The sequence below is a fragment of the Cyprinus carpio genome, chromosome B19, assembly GCF_018340385.1.
Source record: "Cyprinus carpio isolate SPL01 chromosome B19, ASM1834038v1, whole genome shotgun sequence".
Classification (NCBI taxonomy): domain Eukaryota; kingdom Metazoa; phylum Chordata; class Actinopteri; order Cypriniformes; family Cyprinidae; genus Cyprinus; species Cyprinus carpio.
Window position 1 is genome coordinate 9,960,670 of NC_056615.1, and position 18,496 is coordinate 9,979,165.

Here is an 18,496-nt window from a genome sequence, read left to right on the forward strand (position 1 = left end):
CGCTCCCAATTACACCGTGTGGGGGGTATTAGAGTGCCTCATAAAACTCCATACTTCATGAGATGGGGTTGATGGGTAAGAGTGCGTGGGGTGAGGTGGGGGTAGTCGTCTTCCCCTGAACATCATGTCCTAACTGCCTCAGGCCAGGACAAAGACCCTGTCACTTGCGAGCGGGTTATGGACACTTATTAGGGGAGTTATGGTGGTTTCCACTGGTTTAATACCTTGGCGGACTCCACACAAAGCTGCCTAAGGGGCATAATAAAAATGGCAGGTGTGTGGTTAAGAGTGAGAAGTTGACTGGTTAGAAGCTCAAAGGAACACCGCTTCCATTAATATGTGATCCCTTTACCAACATCATGCATAAAGAGAGCAGAAACCCTCAACCTTCTGTTGCAGAGCCTGTAGAACAATATATGCTGTACAATACAAAGGCAGGCTTGAAATATATTAAATATTAATATGTAATATAAGTCTCAGGTGTCCCCAGAATATGTCTGTGAAGTTTCAGCTCAAAGTACCCCACAGATCATTTATTATATCATTTTGAAAATGCCTATTTTGAGTGGAAGTAGAAACACGCTGTTTTTCATGCGTGTCTCTCTAAATGCAAATTGTGCAAAGTGGAAATTTACAGATTAAGGGGCGGTAATATTATAATGAGATCCCTTTGCAACGTCACTAGTGGAGTAAAATCAGACTCACTCGTTTTTTCAGATGCTTGCAGAAAAAGGCTTACCAAAACAAAGTTACTAGGTTAAATCTTTTTCATGTTTCCTTGGTTGGTAGATGCACTGGGGACATGATTAAAGCAATTAAAACCTGGAAAAGTCAGATTTTCATGATATGTCACCTTTAAGTGATGTTTGCCAAGGCAGCATCAATATTACTATTGTTCATATGTACAGTGAGATTAGAGATTTGAACAAACCTGTAGCAAGAAGTATTAAACCGTGAGAAACAGTTCTATTAGTACTGTTATTATTATCTTGTTTATGAATATGAATTTTTATTTTTAGTACTTTTGTTATGCAGTTTGTCATTTTATTACTTTTTGGGTAAAATGTTTTTATTTATCATTATTTTTATTTTAATTTCAGTTTTAGTTATATATATTTATAGAAATACTTGGATATATTTTATAGAGATATATTATAGATATAGTTTTAGTTATATCTATTTTTAGTATTTTTAAGTTTTTCATTTAATATTATTTTTTATAATTATATATTTTTAATATTATTGGTGAACAATAACACTGCCTTGTGAAAAGATTAAAAAATATATATTAATAATAATCAGCAATTTAACACTTAAAAATTGTTTTGAAAGGTTACATGTGAATTTAGGCATCACAACCTTAATATGTACAGTAGTGTTTAAAAATGAATATTCATTTTGAGATTGCATTTAACAGTGTTGTTAAAATATTTGTGTTTAACTTTGAGTGCTAGATGATAGAAAAAAAAAGAAGTAATTAATAAACACAAATATCCAATTTCAAATAAACAAACAATCATGAAAAAACTCTAATATGCGCCAATATCTGACATGGTACGTTAATATTGTGTGTCCTTGAAATCATTCTGAAGACTGCATAAGCCCTGGTAACTACTTTATTTCCATTCTCGATGTAAAAATCTGTTGCTTTGTATAATGCTTATATTTTCTTGATTTATGCATGACAGTCACATTGTGATTTAGCGCGTAATTGAAACAGGTGCTTTTCCAAAACGGTAAACAAGACTGTAACAGCATGTTAACTAATTTTCCTTTGTTTTGGTGGTGGCTGTTGATTCTGTGCACGCACACTTGGTAAACAGCAGCAGATGCCCTGGTTAAGGTAGAGCCGGCACCAGGCTACTGTTCTTTATGTTAATGAAAACAAGAGGAGGTGCTGCTCAATGCCCTGCACAGCGGTGGACGAGCGGCTCTCTTACAGCGCAGAAAAACACAAGCCATAGAGACAAAGGGGGAGAGCAAGGAGCGAGAGAGCAAGAGTACAAACTGAAAAGAGAAGGTGAGAGAGAAAGACAGCGTCACAGCGAGATGGAGAGGGGTCTTGGCCACTCAGCACCTGAGAGTGAGGGAAGAACGCAGGGAGGAAGGGGACGGGGCTGCGGGAGGGCCGCTGCTGTATTTATGACCGTCACGTAGCGCTCTAACCTCGCCGGGAATGACAGCGAGCCACTGAAAGGGGGGTTAAGTTAACCACTGGAGTCTCGAGAGGGCTTCAGCCTCATTTTATCACCGGTGAAACACATTACAGAGGCTTTTTATGCCAGTGGGCTTTTTTAGAGATAATATTCAGTGAAAATCTGGAAAATACAACAAGAAAGAGAAAAAAGAAATGGTGAAAAACAAAGATGATACTAAGGTCAATTTATTTTTTTAGCATTTTTTCGTAGCTAAAGCACTTTAAAAAAATAGTTCACCCAACTAGTTTTTTGAATGATTACTTGACAAGCTATTGTTAGTTTTGTAATAATGTTTACTGGTATTGAATTTTGCCAATACCAATATTAAAGTATATTGTTTATTATATTATAAATATAATATAATGCAATATAATATTCATCAGATTTTCATGAACATGTCATTGTTACTTAATTAAAAATAAAAAAAAATTTGCATTGTACAGTAAATATTGTTATATTATTTATTTTGATAATATTTTGCTGTTTGCACCTATTAACATAAAAATTTAAAATAGCTGTTTCACATCGAAAAATGGCTCCACATATTGAAGCTCAATAATAGCTCGGGAAATTGAAATGTTAGATATCTGTATTTTTATTATTATTATTATTATTATTATTATTATTATTATTATTAATTTAAAAAATAGAAAAGTGTCTTTTAAAATATCTTTTTTAGAGAGGCATTGTATATATAATAATATTAAATATTCTAATTGTATATTTTGCTGATAACCAAAAAGCAACTGTAATTAATTGAACTGTGATTTTATATATTACAGATAAATAAACTACTCAAAGACTAGTTGATTTTTGTTGTTTTGGAGATCTCTAATACGCAGACAGCTGTGAAGCAAACAAGCAAGAGGGTATGCGAGAAAGAGTGCGAGATGGGGGGAGTTGGCCGAGTCATTTGTGCAGTGTTTCCTGTCACTACGTGCTGTGAGGTAGTGCCAAAACCCAAACCCCTCGCTTTCACAGTTCCTCGAGTTACACGAGAGACTTCAACACACACACAAGCCCCCGAGCACAGAGAGGAGGAGCAGCCTCGTGGGTTCCAAACAGAGCAAAGTTCAGCGTCTGTAAGAGGAGCGCAGCCGCTCCCACAGATGCTGCAGAGCCACCGCTGCTGCCCCTCACGTGACCGCCTTATTGTTTACTCCAGCCACAGGCATTCAGAAGAGAATGGGAAGTCTTTGTAGGGAAGAAAAACACAACGTGGCCCTCATGTCCCTTGAAGGGGGGTTGACTTTACCTGTTGTCACAGCCACAAAGAGAAAAAAGGGAACTCTGAGAAAAAAGGGCTTTGAGCTGTTCTGCTCACATGCTTCCCAGAGCACAAAATGTGAAGATCAGCACCAGCAGCTCTTGAGAAGAGCTCAGAATCATAATATTTCACTCACATCGAAGTACTGCTTACTGAGCATTGTTTTAAGGCCTGGCAAATGTACATTGGCATCAAGTTGATACTAAAACTTTTTTTTTTTTTTTACTAAGATACCGATTTGCTACCCTGACTGACAGACTGCTGCTTTGAATGCTCATATCTGGATTTGTGCACAAACTCTGTGAAGATCTCCTTATCATTGCAGTAATGAGGCTGTGCATGCTGATTATGTCTGAAGTGAATGTAAACAGGTTCGAAATGTATAAGGTCTTGTTGTTTAAACAGCTTAATTAAACCTGCTTTTATCTACAATTTCAAGAAAAATAGAAAAACACTCACTGCACGTATTTCATTGTCCATTTTATTGAACAGTTCACTTGATTAAATGTATGAAAACATGGAATGATTTAATTCACTTAGAAATACTTGAAAGCTACATGTTATTTTTTTATTCATATTTACAATACTGTTGACAAGTCTGGGTGGCCAGTATGATAAAAAAAAAAAATCCTTTTATTCAGCAAGGATGCATTAAAAAGATCAAAATTGACAGAATAGTCATTTATGTTACAACAGATTGATATTTCAAATATATGCTTAAAATGATAGAATAATAATATAAAAGTTCCAAATACATTCTTTTGAATTTTTATATTCATATTTTGTTTCCACAACAATATTAAGCAGCACAACTGTTTTCAACATTGATAATAATCAGAAATGTTTCTCAAGCGCAAATCAGTATAGTAGAATGATTTCTGGAGGATCATGTGACATTGAAGATTGAATTAATAATGCTTAAAATTTAGCTTTACCATCACAGAAATAAAGTACATTTTTAAATATTAAAATAGAAAACAGTCATTTTAAATTGTGATAATATTTCACAATATTATTGTATTTACTGTATTTTTGATCAAATAAATGCAGCATTTGAAAGTGTAAAAGATAAAAAAAAAAAAAAAAATCTTACAGACCCCAAACTTTTAAATGTGTACATTCATTTATCTAATAGCATTTTTTTTTTTTTTTTTGGTGTGGTATAAAATTAGTATTGATATTGGTATCAACTCTGTCATCCATATTTGAAAATAATCACATCAAGAGCAGCAGTGGATAAAAAGCAAAACGTGAGAACTACAGTATAGTACTCTAAAAATTATGAGCTTCGAATTATGCATAATAACAGGAAGAGTTTGACAGTAATTGTTTTGAAATGTATTGTTGAAGCTGAATAATTTGTTAAAAGTGCTGCTGTGCTGAGTGCGGCAGCGGTGGGGAGATGAATTTAGAGATGCTTCTCAGAGAGGGTTTTAACAAGCTGACAGTCAACAGTTATTGTTAGTAAAGCACCTCTCTGAGAAGTTCTAAATTTATTCACTTTTTAGCTTAAAAATATGTAGATAACCTCACTAACTGACAATCCTAAGACATCCCTACAAAAACTGACTGCAGTTGCTCTAGGTAGGAAGTCATAACACAAAATTTAATAATCAAATTTTCAAAATGTTGATCAGAAAAAAGTTTATATTAACTAGTGCACATGGAAAGTTGCAGTGCCACTGTGCAACAGGCATGTTATGAAGCTCCTGAGTCTGAATGATGAATCTAAGAGCTGGCAATAACAATGATACTCCATCCCTTGGGCGGTATAACGAAACCTCAGTGCAAAGGCTCTGCAACATCTAATACATATGGTGTTTCAGCAGACATTCTTTCAACATCTGGAACATTCCCTCTCTAGTGCACCGCATTGTTGAAAGATCAGCAAGAGACCAAGAATAGTATGAGCTAAACTCAACTTGAGCAGCGGCTGAGCCCTCTAAAGTGGTTGGTCTTTGCCCAATCTGATGTTTGTGGTCACTAAAGACCTTCCATATGAAAATGTGTTATGTAAGGGTGGGAATTAGGAAACAGTATCACAGCATGCAGGAATAAATCAAAGTTACAGTCATAACATCTAATCCATACAGTGTTGTTTTGGTTTACGCTCATAATATTGGCTTTATAAGCCCTGAACCAGTGGGAGAGGGGAATAGATTTTGCAAACAACCTTTATAATCACATTAATCATATACAGTGTAATGATAAAGCAGCAGATATTCTTTTTTTCTTTCTCAGTGTAGTTGTACGGGAAGAACATAAATTCATTCCCTTTCCTTTTTTATATATATAAGACTTTGAGAATAGTCCATTAAACACCATTTATATATCTGGGTATAGTTTTAAAAATCAAATCTTAGAGGCCAAATTAACATTACAGTATTAAAAACAACAACAACAACTCTAGTTGTTATTTTAGTATTATTTATATACTATTATATATACTATTATATTGTTTATTAATATTTTGAATTAGTCTTTATTTCAATATTTTAATTAAAATTTTATAGTAATTTCAGTTTTTTTTCATCTAATAATTATATTTTATTTAAATTCTGCTTTATTTCAGTTACTTAAAATATATATTGTTATATCAATACATTTTAGCCAAAATGTTTTCTTTTTTTTTTTTTAGGGTAAATTTAAGTGAACCCTATGTTCTGTCATCATGGCCCTGTCGCACATTGTTTAGAAAAACAGGAAGTACCGCCTCAAACTCATGCCATTAGTTGCGCTAAAATTGAAAAGGCAAACCTTAAAAACAGAGCAATGTTATGAAATCACCACAAAGCCACATTGTTTATGCTCTTCCAGGAAGTCAACCTAAGAATGGCTTACTGTCTGCACATTCAACTTGGATAGGAGAAAGTAATGTATTTTAACAGTGGAAAAAAGAATCTGTCCTTCTGCTCTGTTCTATTATTCTTTGCCATTGTCACGGTCACATCTGTACCCTAGAGTCTTCCTATTCTCATCTCCCTCAACTATGGCACAATTGGTGAGTGCCACCTAAATTAGATTGGGGATAATTATGACACCCCCATGCAGAGAGCTTAATTAGTACCTCTCCATTTTAATTAATAAAGTCTTTCAGCTCGACAGAGATCAATAATTTATGTTACCAACTACACTGTCAAAACCGATAGGTATAATTAGAAATGCATAATATGTTACGCAGGTTTATTTTAATAGGACACACTTGAGTAACTCAGCATCATGATGCCCCCCTGCCAGAGAATCTTTGCTCCAAACCACAACTGAATGAGTTCCTCTCAGCAGCTATAAGAGGAGACTATACGTACAGTATAAAGACTAGACCACAGTTGCATTACCAAACAGAGACATTTATAGCCAGACTTTAGCCAACCCTTTTTGTCAGATTAACTCGTATGGCTTAAATTATTTACTTGTAATGAAGCATTGTGATTTATTAATAAATAAAATTAGTATTTTCACAGAGTAACATATTTCCATTGTTATGTATTTTCTTAAAACAATGTAATTATAGGCTTAAAATAACAATTTAATTACAATACATTTTATCAAGGTTAAAATAATTCATAATTATAGTTAGTTCAATGTAATGTTTTATTCAGTAAGAATTATATAATATTTTTATCTGATATAATATTTTGTAAGACTATTCTTTTCAGTCTTGTGGTAATTTCAAAAATACATAATATAATCATAATTAAACAGTTGTTTTATTATCTTCAGTAATACTTCACAATAAAGGATTCATTTGTTAACATAACCAACAAAAATAAAAATACTAACAAAAATACTAACAATGAAAAAATTTATTAGTTAAATGTTAAGGTCAACTTTACTTTATTAAAATCAAAAGTTGTATTTTTTTATTTATTAAAATTTTTTTTGGTTAACTAACTAATAACAAATGTATTGCTAATTTTTGGCATTTCTTTTAAAATCTCACAAACTCCTCTGTAATGTCATTGCGAATCCCTCTTTATGAATCTCTAATAAACACCATATCTGGGTAGTTTAAAAATAAAATCTTAGAGACCAAAGTAAAGTCGCAGTAACAAAAAAAAAAAAATAACACTGTTATTTTAGTACTATTTATACTGTTATATTATTACCTAATATTTAGAATTTCATTTAATTTTCATATTTTCAGAATCTCTGTTTGTGAACACTGAATTACAGTCCATTTTCAAAAGAAAAAAAGGAAAAGTCAAAACCGTGATGTTAAAGTCATTATGATTATTGCCTCTACAGCACATAAGATATCAATTCACACATGCGATCAATTCATCCTTTCACGCTCATCTGCGTTGCAGGCTCTTAAAATAATGAGACAACCCATTCCAGATCCTCCAACAATGATTCAAGCACAGAAGCACTGCATATGATCTCAGTATTGATGGAATATTTTTTTTTGATCATGCTGCTGAGAATGCTACAGGCACTCTTAACACACCTGCAAATTGGTGGCATGCAATGAGAAGCTATGCTGCAATTACATTTAAAGTAGTCCCTTCACCGCTGACTGATTTACATTGTGATTTAAAGTAACGTGACTGTCAGAGTAACACAGCCAGAACATTTGTTTCTACTCCCATGACTGCAGTATAGAAGTGTTAAACTCATAAAACGAGGCAATACTTCATTATTTACAACATTAATAAATGTAAATAGACTTGTTTTGACAGCTTTAAAATTGACGGGCTGGCAACACGTCAGGGATTGTCAAAACTGAATGCAGTGTATTGCACAAATGATCGTAACTAAAAAGGCTGATGGAAGCACGCTTTGATCTTTTAAACAAATGACTCTCTTCAGACAGGCATCTTCAGGGAGGCTGGATGTTAATGGGAAGTCATTTGTGATCTGGTGTGTTTGGTATCGAGCTGCGGCAAACATTAGAGCTCTTCTTGTTGGTAACTTCAATCATCTTGTGAGGACAACCCAACAGCCTGTATTATTGCTTTGAAATACATAATCCACTCTTGGCCACTCCCCCTCACTGATATTCAGGGATTTTTAATTAAACCACTAATTTGCATAAAGATTCCAGCACATTTCTTTCCAAACCATTACAGGTGGTCCAATTTCCAAAGCCTTGACACGCAAGCGGCCAGTGATTTAAAGCTTCTAATGGAAAAGGCTATTATTGCTTAACAATGAAAGAGAAGCTAGATGACTGATTTTATAGTTTGGGCTTAACAACATACCCTTAACATAAAAAACACATTTTTGCATGTATTTTGCCATTAAATTAGACGTAATTCTTTACAATTTTTAAACAGAAAAAAAATTATAATAATAATGTAATTTTAGTGGCTTGCGCGGCTAATGGTGAAATTGTTGCACTATATTCACAAAGGTTTTTGAACTGAAAAAACTGTGCTAGCACTGACCACCTGCTACTGAGGGTAGTTACTGTCATTTTTTGCGCACAATCAGCCTTTGAGCATAATAAACAGCCTTTTATACAGTATGTAAATTATGCAAACTGTTACAAAAATTGATTGCATCATCCACGACCAGATCTAACTTGCAAGATAGAAAACTGTGCAATGAAAACAGCATCTATCATCAGTTAACACGTTTACCTTATTTTGTGTTGCTGGTTTATTAATGTCTAAAACAATTAAATTAAATATTTCAAAACTGAACAATTCCCCCAAAAATGTTTAACAATGAAAAGCCTGATGAAAAAAAAAATGATGTATGGATACTCAAGTAAACCTAAATTGCTTCAGTCCAGTAAGTTTTCATCTTTGAAGTTATTCTTAAATTTACTTTATTAAAGTCTTTAAAGGGGTCATATGATGCTTTTTTAAATATAATTATTTTGTGGTTTTGGAGTAACAGAATATGTTGACATTCTTTAATGTTCAAAAAACACATTATTTTTAAAATACTGTACATTATTGTAGGTCCTCTATGCCCCGCCTCTCTCAAACGGGACAGACACAGTGATGAAGCTCGTATGTGTTTGCAGTACACAAGCCACGGATGGTTAAGACAGCTGACTCTGTGATCTGACCCGGTTTCTCCCTCCCTCACACACACACACACACACACACACACACACACACACGATGAGCAAAACTCAGAATTTGAACAGACAGCAGCAAATACTTAAACTAATAACAAAACATACTTACAGTAGCTGATTCAGAAGCGCCAGATTGTCGTAGCAAAGTCAGAATTACCTCCTCTCCTATGTTCACGAAACGGTCATCCATAAAATGTGTTGCTGTTCTGTTGTAAGTAATCTTAAAGCTTCCTAAATGCATCTACTTTCGGAAGGCCAAATAAAGTGCTTTTGCTTTCGCACACAGCATCTCCCTGACATGACTGCTTCAACACTAACTGCGGTTACTGAAACCACGCCTTCTTTCTGTGCATGAACATTTGGGTGGCATTACGCAAATATTTCCACATAGTGACGTAGATATGTGGTGGCATGTATGAACGAGCCATTTTAGGGAGGCATGGCAGAGTCTTAACTTTGATAAAGAATATCTCTTTGGATTTGAGACTTTAGTCTTTGCAACTTCAGGGACCTTATCTATGCACAATCAGCTTGTAACACTCCAAAGAGAAAGCAATACTTGAAAAGTATTTAAAGATTTAAAGATTTCACAGCAAAAAGACACATGAACCACGGTCTGAAGAGGGATGTTTTCACAATTTTACTAAAAGGTATTTTACTTGCTAAAAAAAAGTATGAAATATCACTCAGATGACAAAAGGCATGAAGTAGGCAAGGCAAGGCAAGTTTATTTATATAGCACATTTCATACACAATGGTAATTCAAAGTGCTTACATAAAAGAAAAGAAAATAATAATAAAAAAAATTCACAACAATAAAACAAGGAATTTAAAAATGATTAAAATGATTTAAAAATTGATTTAAAAGGTTTAAAATGAATAATAGTAGATCATGTAAAGTTTTGATCAAGTTGATAATTTAGAGGCCTTAGAAATTTGTGTATCAAATATGAACCAGTGGGCTTTATGGGGTTAAAACTTCACTTGTTATTTGTCTACATGTTATGTCATTCTATTTTTATTGCATACTTCTAGGAACAGCGAGTTTATACCCTCCATTCACTGACTACTAAAACAACCACATCCCATTTTAACACAGTGGATTCTTTCATTCTTGTAGGATGGCACACATTCAGGCATGTATTTTGTAGCTTACTGCATGTCGAGCCAATCAGATAGGAATGGAACTATTGTTTCAATCTTCGTGAAGTTCATGGAAGTCTGAAAAAAGAAAAAACACTCCGTGTCCAGTCTGATAAGACACCCAGGACCAACACCAGGCGCTGTGTTGTTTGCTGTGAGAGTGCTGGAAAAAATCCAGCATTGCAGAACTCCAGCTTTTGCGAAGAGTGGCGCTTTTCAGATGGTAATCACATGCTCTCTAAAGTTGCAGCCCAGCCACCATCCGCTTTCTGAGGGAACTTGTTTACTTTGGCAGCCAGTAAAGCTGCTCTACTGAGAAAGCGCACTGTTCGACCAGATCACCCTCCCCGGTTTATCCACCCACCACTTTGACACAGCACATCGTGACACTGGATCAACAGGGGGGTGGGGGGGGGGGCTTGTTGTTAAAGAAAAAAAGCTATAACAAAAGTTACACCCATATTTCAAGCAATATGGCTATATGAGAGGTTATAAGAAACCTAGTAATTTGGTTGCATTCATTTCCGTAGCTTTACCACAGTAATGCAAAAGCTTATTTTAATGGACTCATGGGATTGAGCTCTCAGAGCAATAGGTTTATTTGGAGAATCCTCCAATCTGGTTTCCTGACCACTGTCCCTGCTGCAGTCTCCCACAGGTGAATATAAGCTATATATCAAGATCCATAAACAATGATTCACGATTACAGATCTCTTATTTTAAATGTTAAACATGTAACCTTGATAACACACTTAAATGTATAGTTCACCCAAAAATGAAAATTACCCCATGATTTACTCACCCTCAAGCCACCCTTGGTGTGTATGACTTTCTTCTTTCAGATGAATACAATCAGAGTTATATAAAAAAATGTCCTGGCTCTTCCAAACTTTATAATGGCAGTGAATGGTGCTCGAGATTTTGAACCCCAAAAAGTGCATCCAGCCATCATAAAAAATGCTTCACACAGCTCTGGGTGGTTAATAAAGGTCTTCTGAAGTGAATCGATGCGTTTGTGGAAGAAACGTGTAGAAAAGTCTTAAAATAATTATTTTGTTGTTTTTGTGTTGTTTTCCAGCCCAGCGTGTCCAAAATTTTTATTTTGGTGCATGACTAATGGAAAAGAGTGGGAAGCACATTCTTCAAAGATTTCTGCTCCATAGAAGATAGAAAATAAACAAATTTGGTTCATCTTTTTAAAAGTAAGTAAATATTGTCCATATTCTCTCTCTCTTTTATTTTTTATTGGCGGTAGTCAACTAATGTTGCTTTTACACAATTCTACATACACACACACACACACACACACACACACACACACACACACACACACACAATTATTCATTTCCTGCTCACAATTAGTCTGTGGAGGCCTGCAACATTAAAAGTCAGACTGTTCTTGTTCACATAGGTTATTTCCTGCCATAGAAAAAATATAAAGCTGCTGTAGATTTATGTTGTACACTAATAGAAAGAGGAACCAAAATGGTTTCCACATACTGCATTTCTCAATCTTTTAATAAACCACTCTTTCAGCAAAGCTGGCGGGGGAAATAGAGAGGTCAGTAATCACGTTGGGTCAACTAATATACAAGACACAGAATGCTTGTCGTGGAACTCTGTAAACAAATATGATGAACTAAGCTATTCAGTATCCAATAATGAACACTGAAACAGCTGACGTGAGATGGGAAACGTGTGACCCCCTTCACCCCCCCTAGACCTGCAGGTCACCAAACAAACTCCAGCACACTCTCTATTGTACACTGATTGAACACAAACCAAGTGGCTACTTACAAGCTCCAGTCCTGTGATATTAAAGTGTTACTGCATCTAGGTCACTGCTGTTTGCAATCACAACTTCAAGAGCGTGCAACCTGCTCTCCAATCACAATCAAGTATCTGGATCACCTTCCTCACAACAGTTTAGTCTTAATTGTTCCATTCTCTTCCTTATGTGTCACCATTTCCCATTTAGGTAGACCACTGACAATCAATCACAATTTCAGAGTAATGACGCCCACACCTACTCCTGAATTTAAACACAAGGTAGCTGAACCTATATCTAACCTTTTTTTGGTCTAAGTGTCCTCTCTGTGTTCATCTAATTAAGTGCATGGCGCTCATGTGATTTCATACAATAGACTCTTGGCCTGTGGAATCTAATGGTCTTCACTGGTGCTTTATAAAAACCATTCGTCACAAGGCTCTATATATTGATTTTGACATGTTGGAAACACTTTACACAATAACAGTAAAGCTAATCCTCCGGCTTGTTTGCCACAATGGATTGATCAACTATCCTGGAGCTGAGAAATGCAAAAGAAAGCAAAGCACACTATCCAGAACTTTGTCTGTGTTTGTCTAAACTGACTGGCCCTGCCAACAGAAAGGCACCATAATTATTTTGAGATATTTAAACTTGTGGCTGCTTCATATCCAAAATCGTGACTAATAGACCTCAGAGCTCAACGTACACGTTTTGAGGTTTGAGCTGTCCAAAAGAAACACAGAAAAGAAAATATATGAGCAAACATGGTTACACGCACTGTGAGATTGAATCAACTCAAGCACACAAATCTAAAAATTGGTTCGATTTTAGCCAGGATAAGATCATGATGAATTGCACTGCCTAGAGGTTTATGATACAGTTGAAAAGTTTGGGGTTGGTAAGATTTTTAAAAAAAGTTTTTGAAACTCTTAGGCTGTATTTATTTGATAAAAAAAAACAGTAAAACCAATAATACTATGAAATATTATTACATTTACAATAACTTATATGGTAATATATTTTAAAGTGTAATTTATTCCTGTGATGCAAAGCTGAATTTTCAGCAGCCCTTACTCTAGTCTTTAGTGTGACATGATCCTCGAATATGAAATGTTTGTTTTTATAATAACTTGGAAGTTGATGTTATTTTATGTCATGTTAATATTAATAATCTGTTTAGAAAACTAATTGTGTTGCACCATAGCACAACCAGCAGTGCAATCTCTCAAGATACATAATTTGTTGTACATGGAGGATTAATCGCCTTTTTCTATAAGCATTAAAAATAATGAGCTTCATAAATGGAGCACCACTGAGGTGATCAATATATCACCCAGGGACATCGGTAGTCAACCTATAGCAAATCAAACATGCAAGGCCAATTAACGCAGACGGAAATCACAAACATTTTTCTCAGCCATAAAATAAATTCATTGCTCAGTGAGACAAATTGAGCTATGAGATCAATAATTCGTCAACAAATAAATATTGAGTCGATATCAGGCCTCAGTGTAGTAATAGAGCTATCAGACAGCAGATGCTTCATGTCAATTGAATTGCCAATTGAGTTTTAGGATCTAAAAAGTCACACTAAAAAGACTGTGTGTTTGTGTGTGTTAAAACGTGCCTCAAATTACAAATAAAGGAATACAGCTGTCACAATGTTTTTGTAGTTCTACAGTTTGCTGCATGCTAGAGGTGTCAGAAAAAAGTGCAAATGCTGTTAAAGCGTTTAGACTACAGGATTCACAAACCACAAACAAGCTTGTATCAATATACTGTTGGTCTTCATTTCGCTTAGAGCGCATTATGTAATGATTATATAACAGTAAATTACAATTAAATTTTAAAATTAAAATAACAAATACAATTAAAGGACAATTAATGCTGAAAATTCAGCTTGGCCATCACAGAAATTAATTACATTTTAAAATATATTTAAACAAAGAACACTTATTTTAAATTGTAATAATATTCCACATTATAATAGTATTTTTGATCAAATAAATGCAGCCTTGGTGAGCATAAGAAACTTCTTTCAAAAACATTGAAATCTTATTGACCCCAAACTTTTAAACAGTGGTATATATACTACAATCAGTCTCACATAGCCAGACTTTCCATCCGTTTATGAAAAAATCCATGTATGCAACTTTATTGAAAAAACTGATAAATAATGTGAAAACCAACATCTCACCTGCACTACAGTCTAGTTCTTTTTTACAACATGAAAATGAAAAAATGAAGTAAACAATAACATACATCATTCCTTCAGTTCTCATCTGTGCCTGTAGCGGGCGCTCATCTTGCTTTCTTACCTGGCTTGTGGTACGTCGATGCTGGAAGAGACCACCTTGCGTTTTTGTTCCAGCAGAGAAACAGAGCGGGTGTGATCTTTCTCTGGCTCTAGCGCCCGGCCCGTTCGCTTGTGCTCCAGCACCCTTGGCTCCTCTGTGCTCTCTGGGCTGAGGGAGGGCACCTCTCCTCTCTGCACGCCCCCATTCTGGCCCTGCGTGGGCCCGTCCCGCTGGCCACCATTACAGGTGCTCTGCAGAGAAAAACACATTTGAGTTTCTTCAGTCTTAACTGTGTTAATAGTCTCTCCACGTGGCTCCTGTCAATGCAGCCCTATTTACACCTACGGGGCCTTTAATGGTATAGACCCCTGCCATGAGGCTTGTTTGCTTGCATTCATGGAACATTAGGCTGTATTTAAGCTGTTGGTAATTAATGCACCGGTCAATACAAACACCTGAACAATGCTTTGGATGGAGAAATCCTATTCGCTCATCTGCAGGCTCGTTTGTTTAGAAGATATCTGCGCTGCTGACAAAAGAAAAATAAATCCCCCTCGCTCTACCATTTCCCCCTTAGCAAAACAAGCCACCATCCGTGACCACACTAATGCAAAGACGAGCAGCTTTTCCTCTTGCACGTCTCATCTGCACAGCAGCCGTAGACTTTTCTATTGCACTGTGACTAAAGCTGTGGTACACTAAACCACATACTACGAGAGGGCAAACAAGGGCCAAGACGACGTACATCACTGTATGCAGCAACGGAGAGCGTGATCGAACAGTGAGCGGCATGCAATCCAGATCATTATCTTACCGTAACATGATTAGTTTGACGGAGGAGAGAGTAAACGCCCATCATGCTGGGCTTTGAGCAGCTGTGAGTTTACATGCTATAATGAAGTAAAAAATTAAATGGATGGCTACCTGAATACCTGCCTCAATACCGGTCCAAGAAACGACATATAAAACTGAATTTTACCTCACTAGTAGTTAAGTGTGGTATTTTAATAGAGTTTCTTTTTATTTATGTGCCAACTGTAATTATTTACTCACTCTCATGTTGTTCCAAACCCGTATGACGTTCTTTCTTCTGTGGACGCAAAAGGGGAAATTTTGGAGAATGTACTGGCTGCTTTTTTCCATACAATAACAATAAATTAGGTTTATGTATTTAAGCTTTAAAAAGAAGGATATTAAAATGTATCCCAAACATGGTCTATTTAACTTATGCATGATATTCCTCTGCAGCCAAACAATAAACTTTGGGTGAAAAACTATAGGGACGCACGATAGGTTATCAGCCAATATAAGAGATTTTATAATATATATTTACTATATATTCATATTATTGATTATAAAATTGGATATGTAATTATGAATATAATTTTTCTTAGTGTTCATGTTGGTGTTATCAAACACACTTAAACCTTTACATTTAAAAATGCTTAACATTTAATAACACTGCAAAATGTAATCGAGCAAATATCAAAATAAATATCCATTATAATGTTGTGATGTCTAAATTCACTTCAAGAATGTATGATTTTAGTCTGTGTTTTGTTTTTTATTTAATTTTAGACAATACTGTAGAAATATAATATAAAAATACGAAATTTTACTAATGGTGCTTCATTGAAAAACAGACTTAAAAGAGTGAATGAATTTTCATTTTTTGGGGTTAACTCTTTCTTTAAACCTCCCATAGGGCAGGAATAATGCTATTTCATGAACAAGATGAATGCCAGGCTTTGGCGTATTTTCATGAGATGAACAGATTTGTTAAAGCGGTATCATGTTGTGCAAGACTTTCAAGCGTCAAATCAAAACTGCACAGTTGACAAGTTCAAATTTAAATTTCACACACTATTAAGTCTTTCTCTCTCAAGATAAAAACACACACCCTTGCTTTGTGTGCTTGTTTTTTTTTTTTTTTTTTTACGACCACAGCTTTCTCACCTCATGTGGAGCACAGACTCCAATCTGATCAAATATGGGTCACAATTCATGTGCCAGTCAAACTATTCAAATGAGATATTTTTTTGCTAAAGAGTTAAATGATTTTAATCGATTTAAACAGATCTCGACTGATCTAATAACAGCACTAATTAGATTTGAGAGCAGGATGCACACAGATAAGCACTCGAAATTAATTATCTACAAATTATTTATTTATATTTGAATATTCACGAGAAAAACAAACACACAATGCACGTTCACATGTGAGATGTGGCACTTTAAGTTTTGAGATATCCACTGTAAAAGGAATTATGATGCTCTTCGTAAAACAATAACAAAAATGTTTAAAGCTTGCATCTATTATGACCAAATAATCAATCATTTCATGTGAATAAAATGTAAACCAGCAACAAAGCCTTGGTGCATAAAGAGTTAAACTGTTAGACAGCCCGTGTGTGTTAATTAAATTTTGATATTAAGCAGTGGAAACAACAGGGGAACAAAAACAATCTAGTCCGCCTTTGTCTGGAAATGCCACACTGTAACGCACTTAACGCGAAGCCCCTCCTTACTATGCAAGTCAACAAGTGGCATTCCCCCAAGCCGAATGGCATTCGTTTGGGAATCCAGGCGCCTTGCCAAAGCCCCAGATTCTATGAGCATGACCCTCTGTAGAGCTGGGTTTTGCTGCCGTAATGAAGCAGCTGCTCCGGGACCATTAGCCCTCACTTTAGTTTCACATCCCTCCTTGCTTGCATTGCTTAAATCTTAACTTTTTCCCCATCATATATCACCAGAGAACATGTCAGCATGTGATGTATATAATAGCTGCTCGAATAAAAAGTGGCACTGAATAAAAATTAAATGGATGTCTGATTGGTAGTGCAGATTATAAAAACACTGAAGCATATCAGTTGCCACACTTGCCAAAAACAAGCACATACAAAAATTGAATGTACACCAGCAAACAGATAAAACGTGTATGGAAATATAGCATGCAGATTTTAGGTATTATGTTTATTTGGTTGTTTATACTAATTTGAATTATTTCCATGCAAAACCTACATATCAAAGTCTTGCATCTCTGGCTGTAAAAGAGTGAAATAGAGCTGGTGCCGTTCTTGTCATTTTGACCCTCTTTGTTTTGATATGGCACCTCAGGCTGTATAACTTGACTGCAATTAGGTCATTATAAAAAACCCTTTGTATTTTGCAATTACGTGCAAGCAACGCACTCAGCCTAGTGTGCAATCACGCGGAGTTCAGTGAATAAAATGAGCTTGATCTGAGCATTAACTAAAAATCAAACGAGACATTTATAAAAACACGATCACTGCACTAGCAATGAATGTCGAAAACACTAAAAAAACACTAAAAGAGCCGGTTGCAGAGGAGAGATGGAGGCTGTTGTACGCGCGCGCGCACAGATGCTTCTCCTGGCGCGTGAATGCTGCAGAGCGTGTTTGTTTGCCACTGTTATCCACCCACTAAACTCAGATAATCAGCGGCTTACACAGCCCTACATGGCTACAGACCTCGACTAAAACGGCCACAAATGAAACAAAACAAGTCTAATTTACGACAATAATTTGTAATCTACTCGTTCTGGGAAAATTAGTTTGTCTATATGCGGTTTAGTCACATTTCATCATGCGATTGTGCGATAGTTTAATTGCATCAATTTAGTCAGTGTTTTCATCACCGCTATTTTGCATCTTTCTGTCGCGTTGTGTTCGCTGAATGCAATGGACACCGCGCGAGATGACCGATTCTCGAACAAATGACTCTTAAGAACCGGTTCTTTTTAGTGAAAAGATTCACGATGCAGAAGAG

General features: G+C 35.5%; 1 protein-coding gene across 2 annotated transcripts in view; it reads right to left on the reverse strand.

Annotated features, from left to right (window-relative positions):
- Positions 1 to 18,496, reverse strand: part of LOC109107012 (zinc finger protein 704) — a 47,350-nt gene that overhangs the window by 27,328 nt on the left and 1,526 nt on the right. For both annotated transcript variants that reach the window (XM_042745788.1, XM_042745787.1), the window contains exon 2: positions 14,729 to 14,958. In XM_042745788.1, the coding sequence (XP_042601722.1) occupies positions 14,729 to 14,958 (230 nt within the window). The remainder of the gene's footprint in view (positions 1 to 14,728; positions 14,959 to 18,496) is intronic.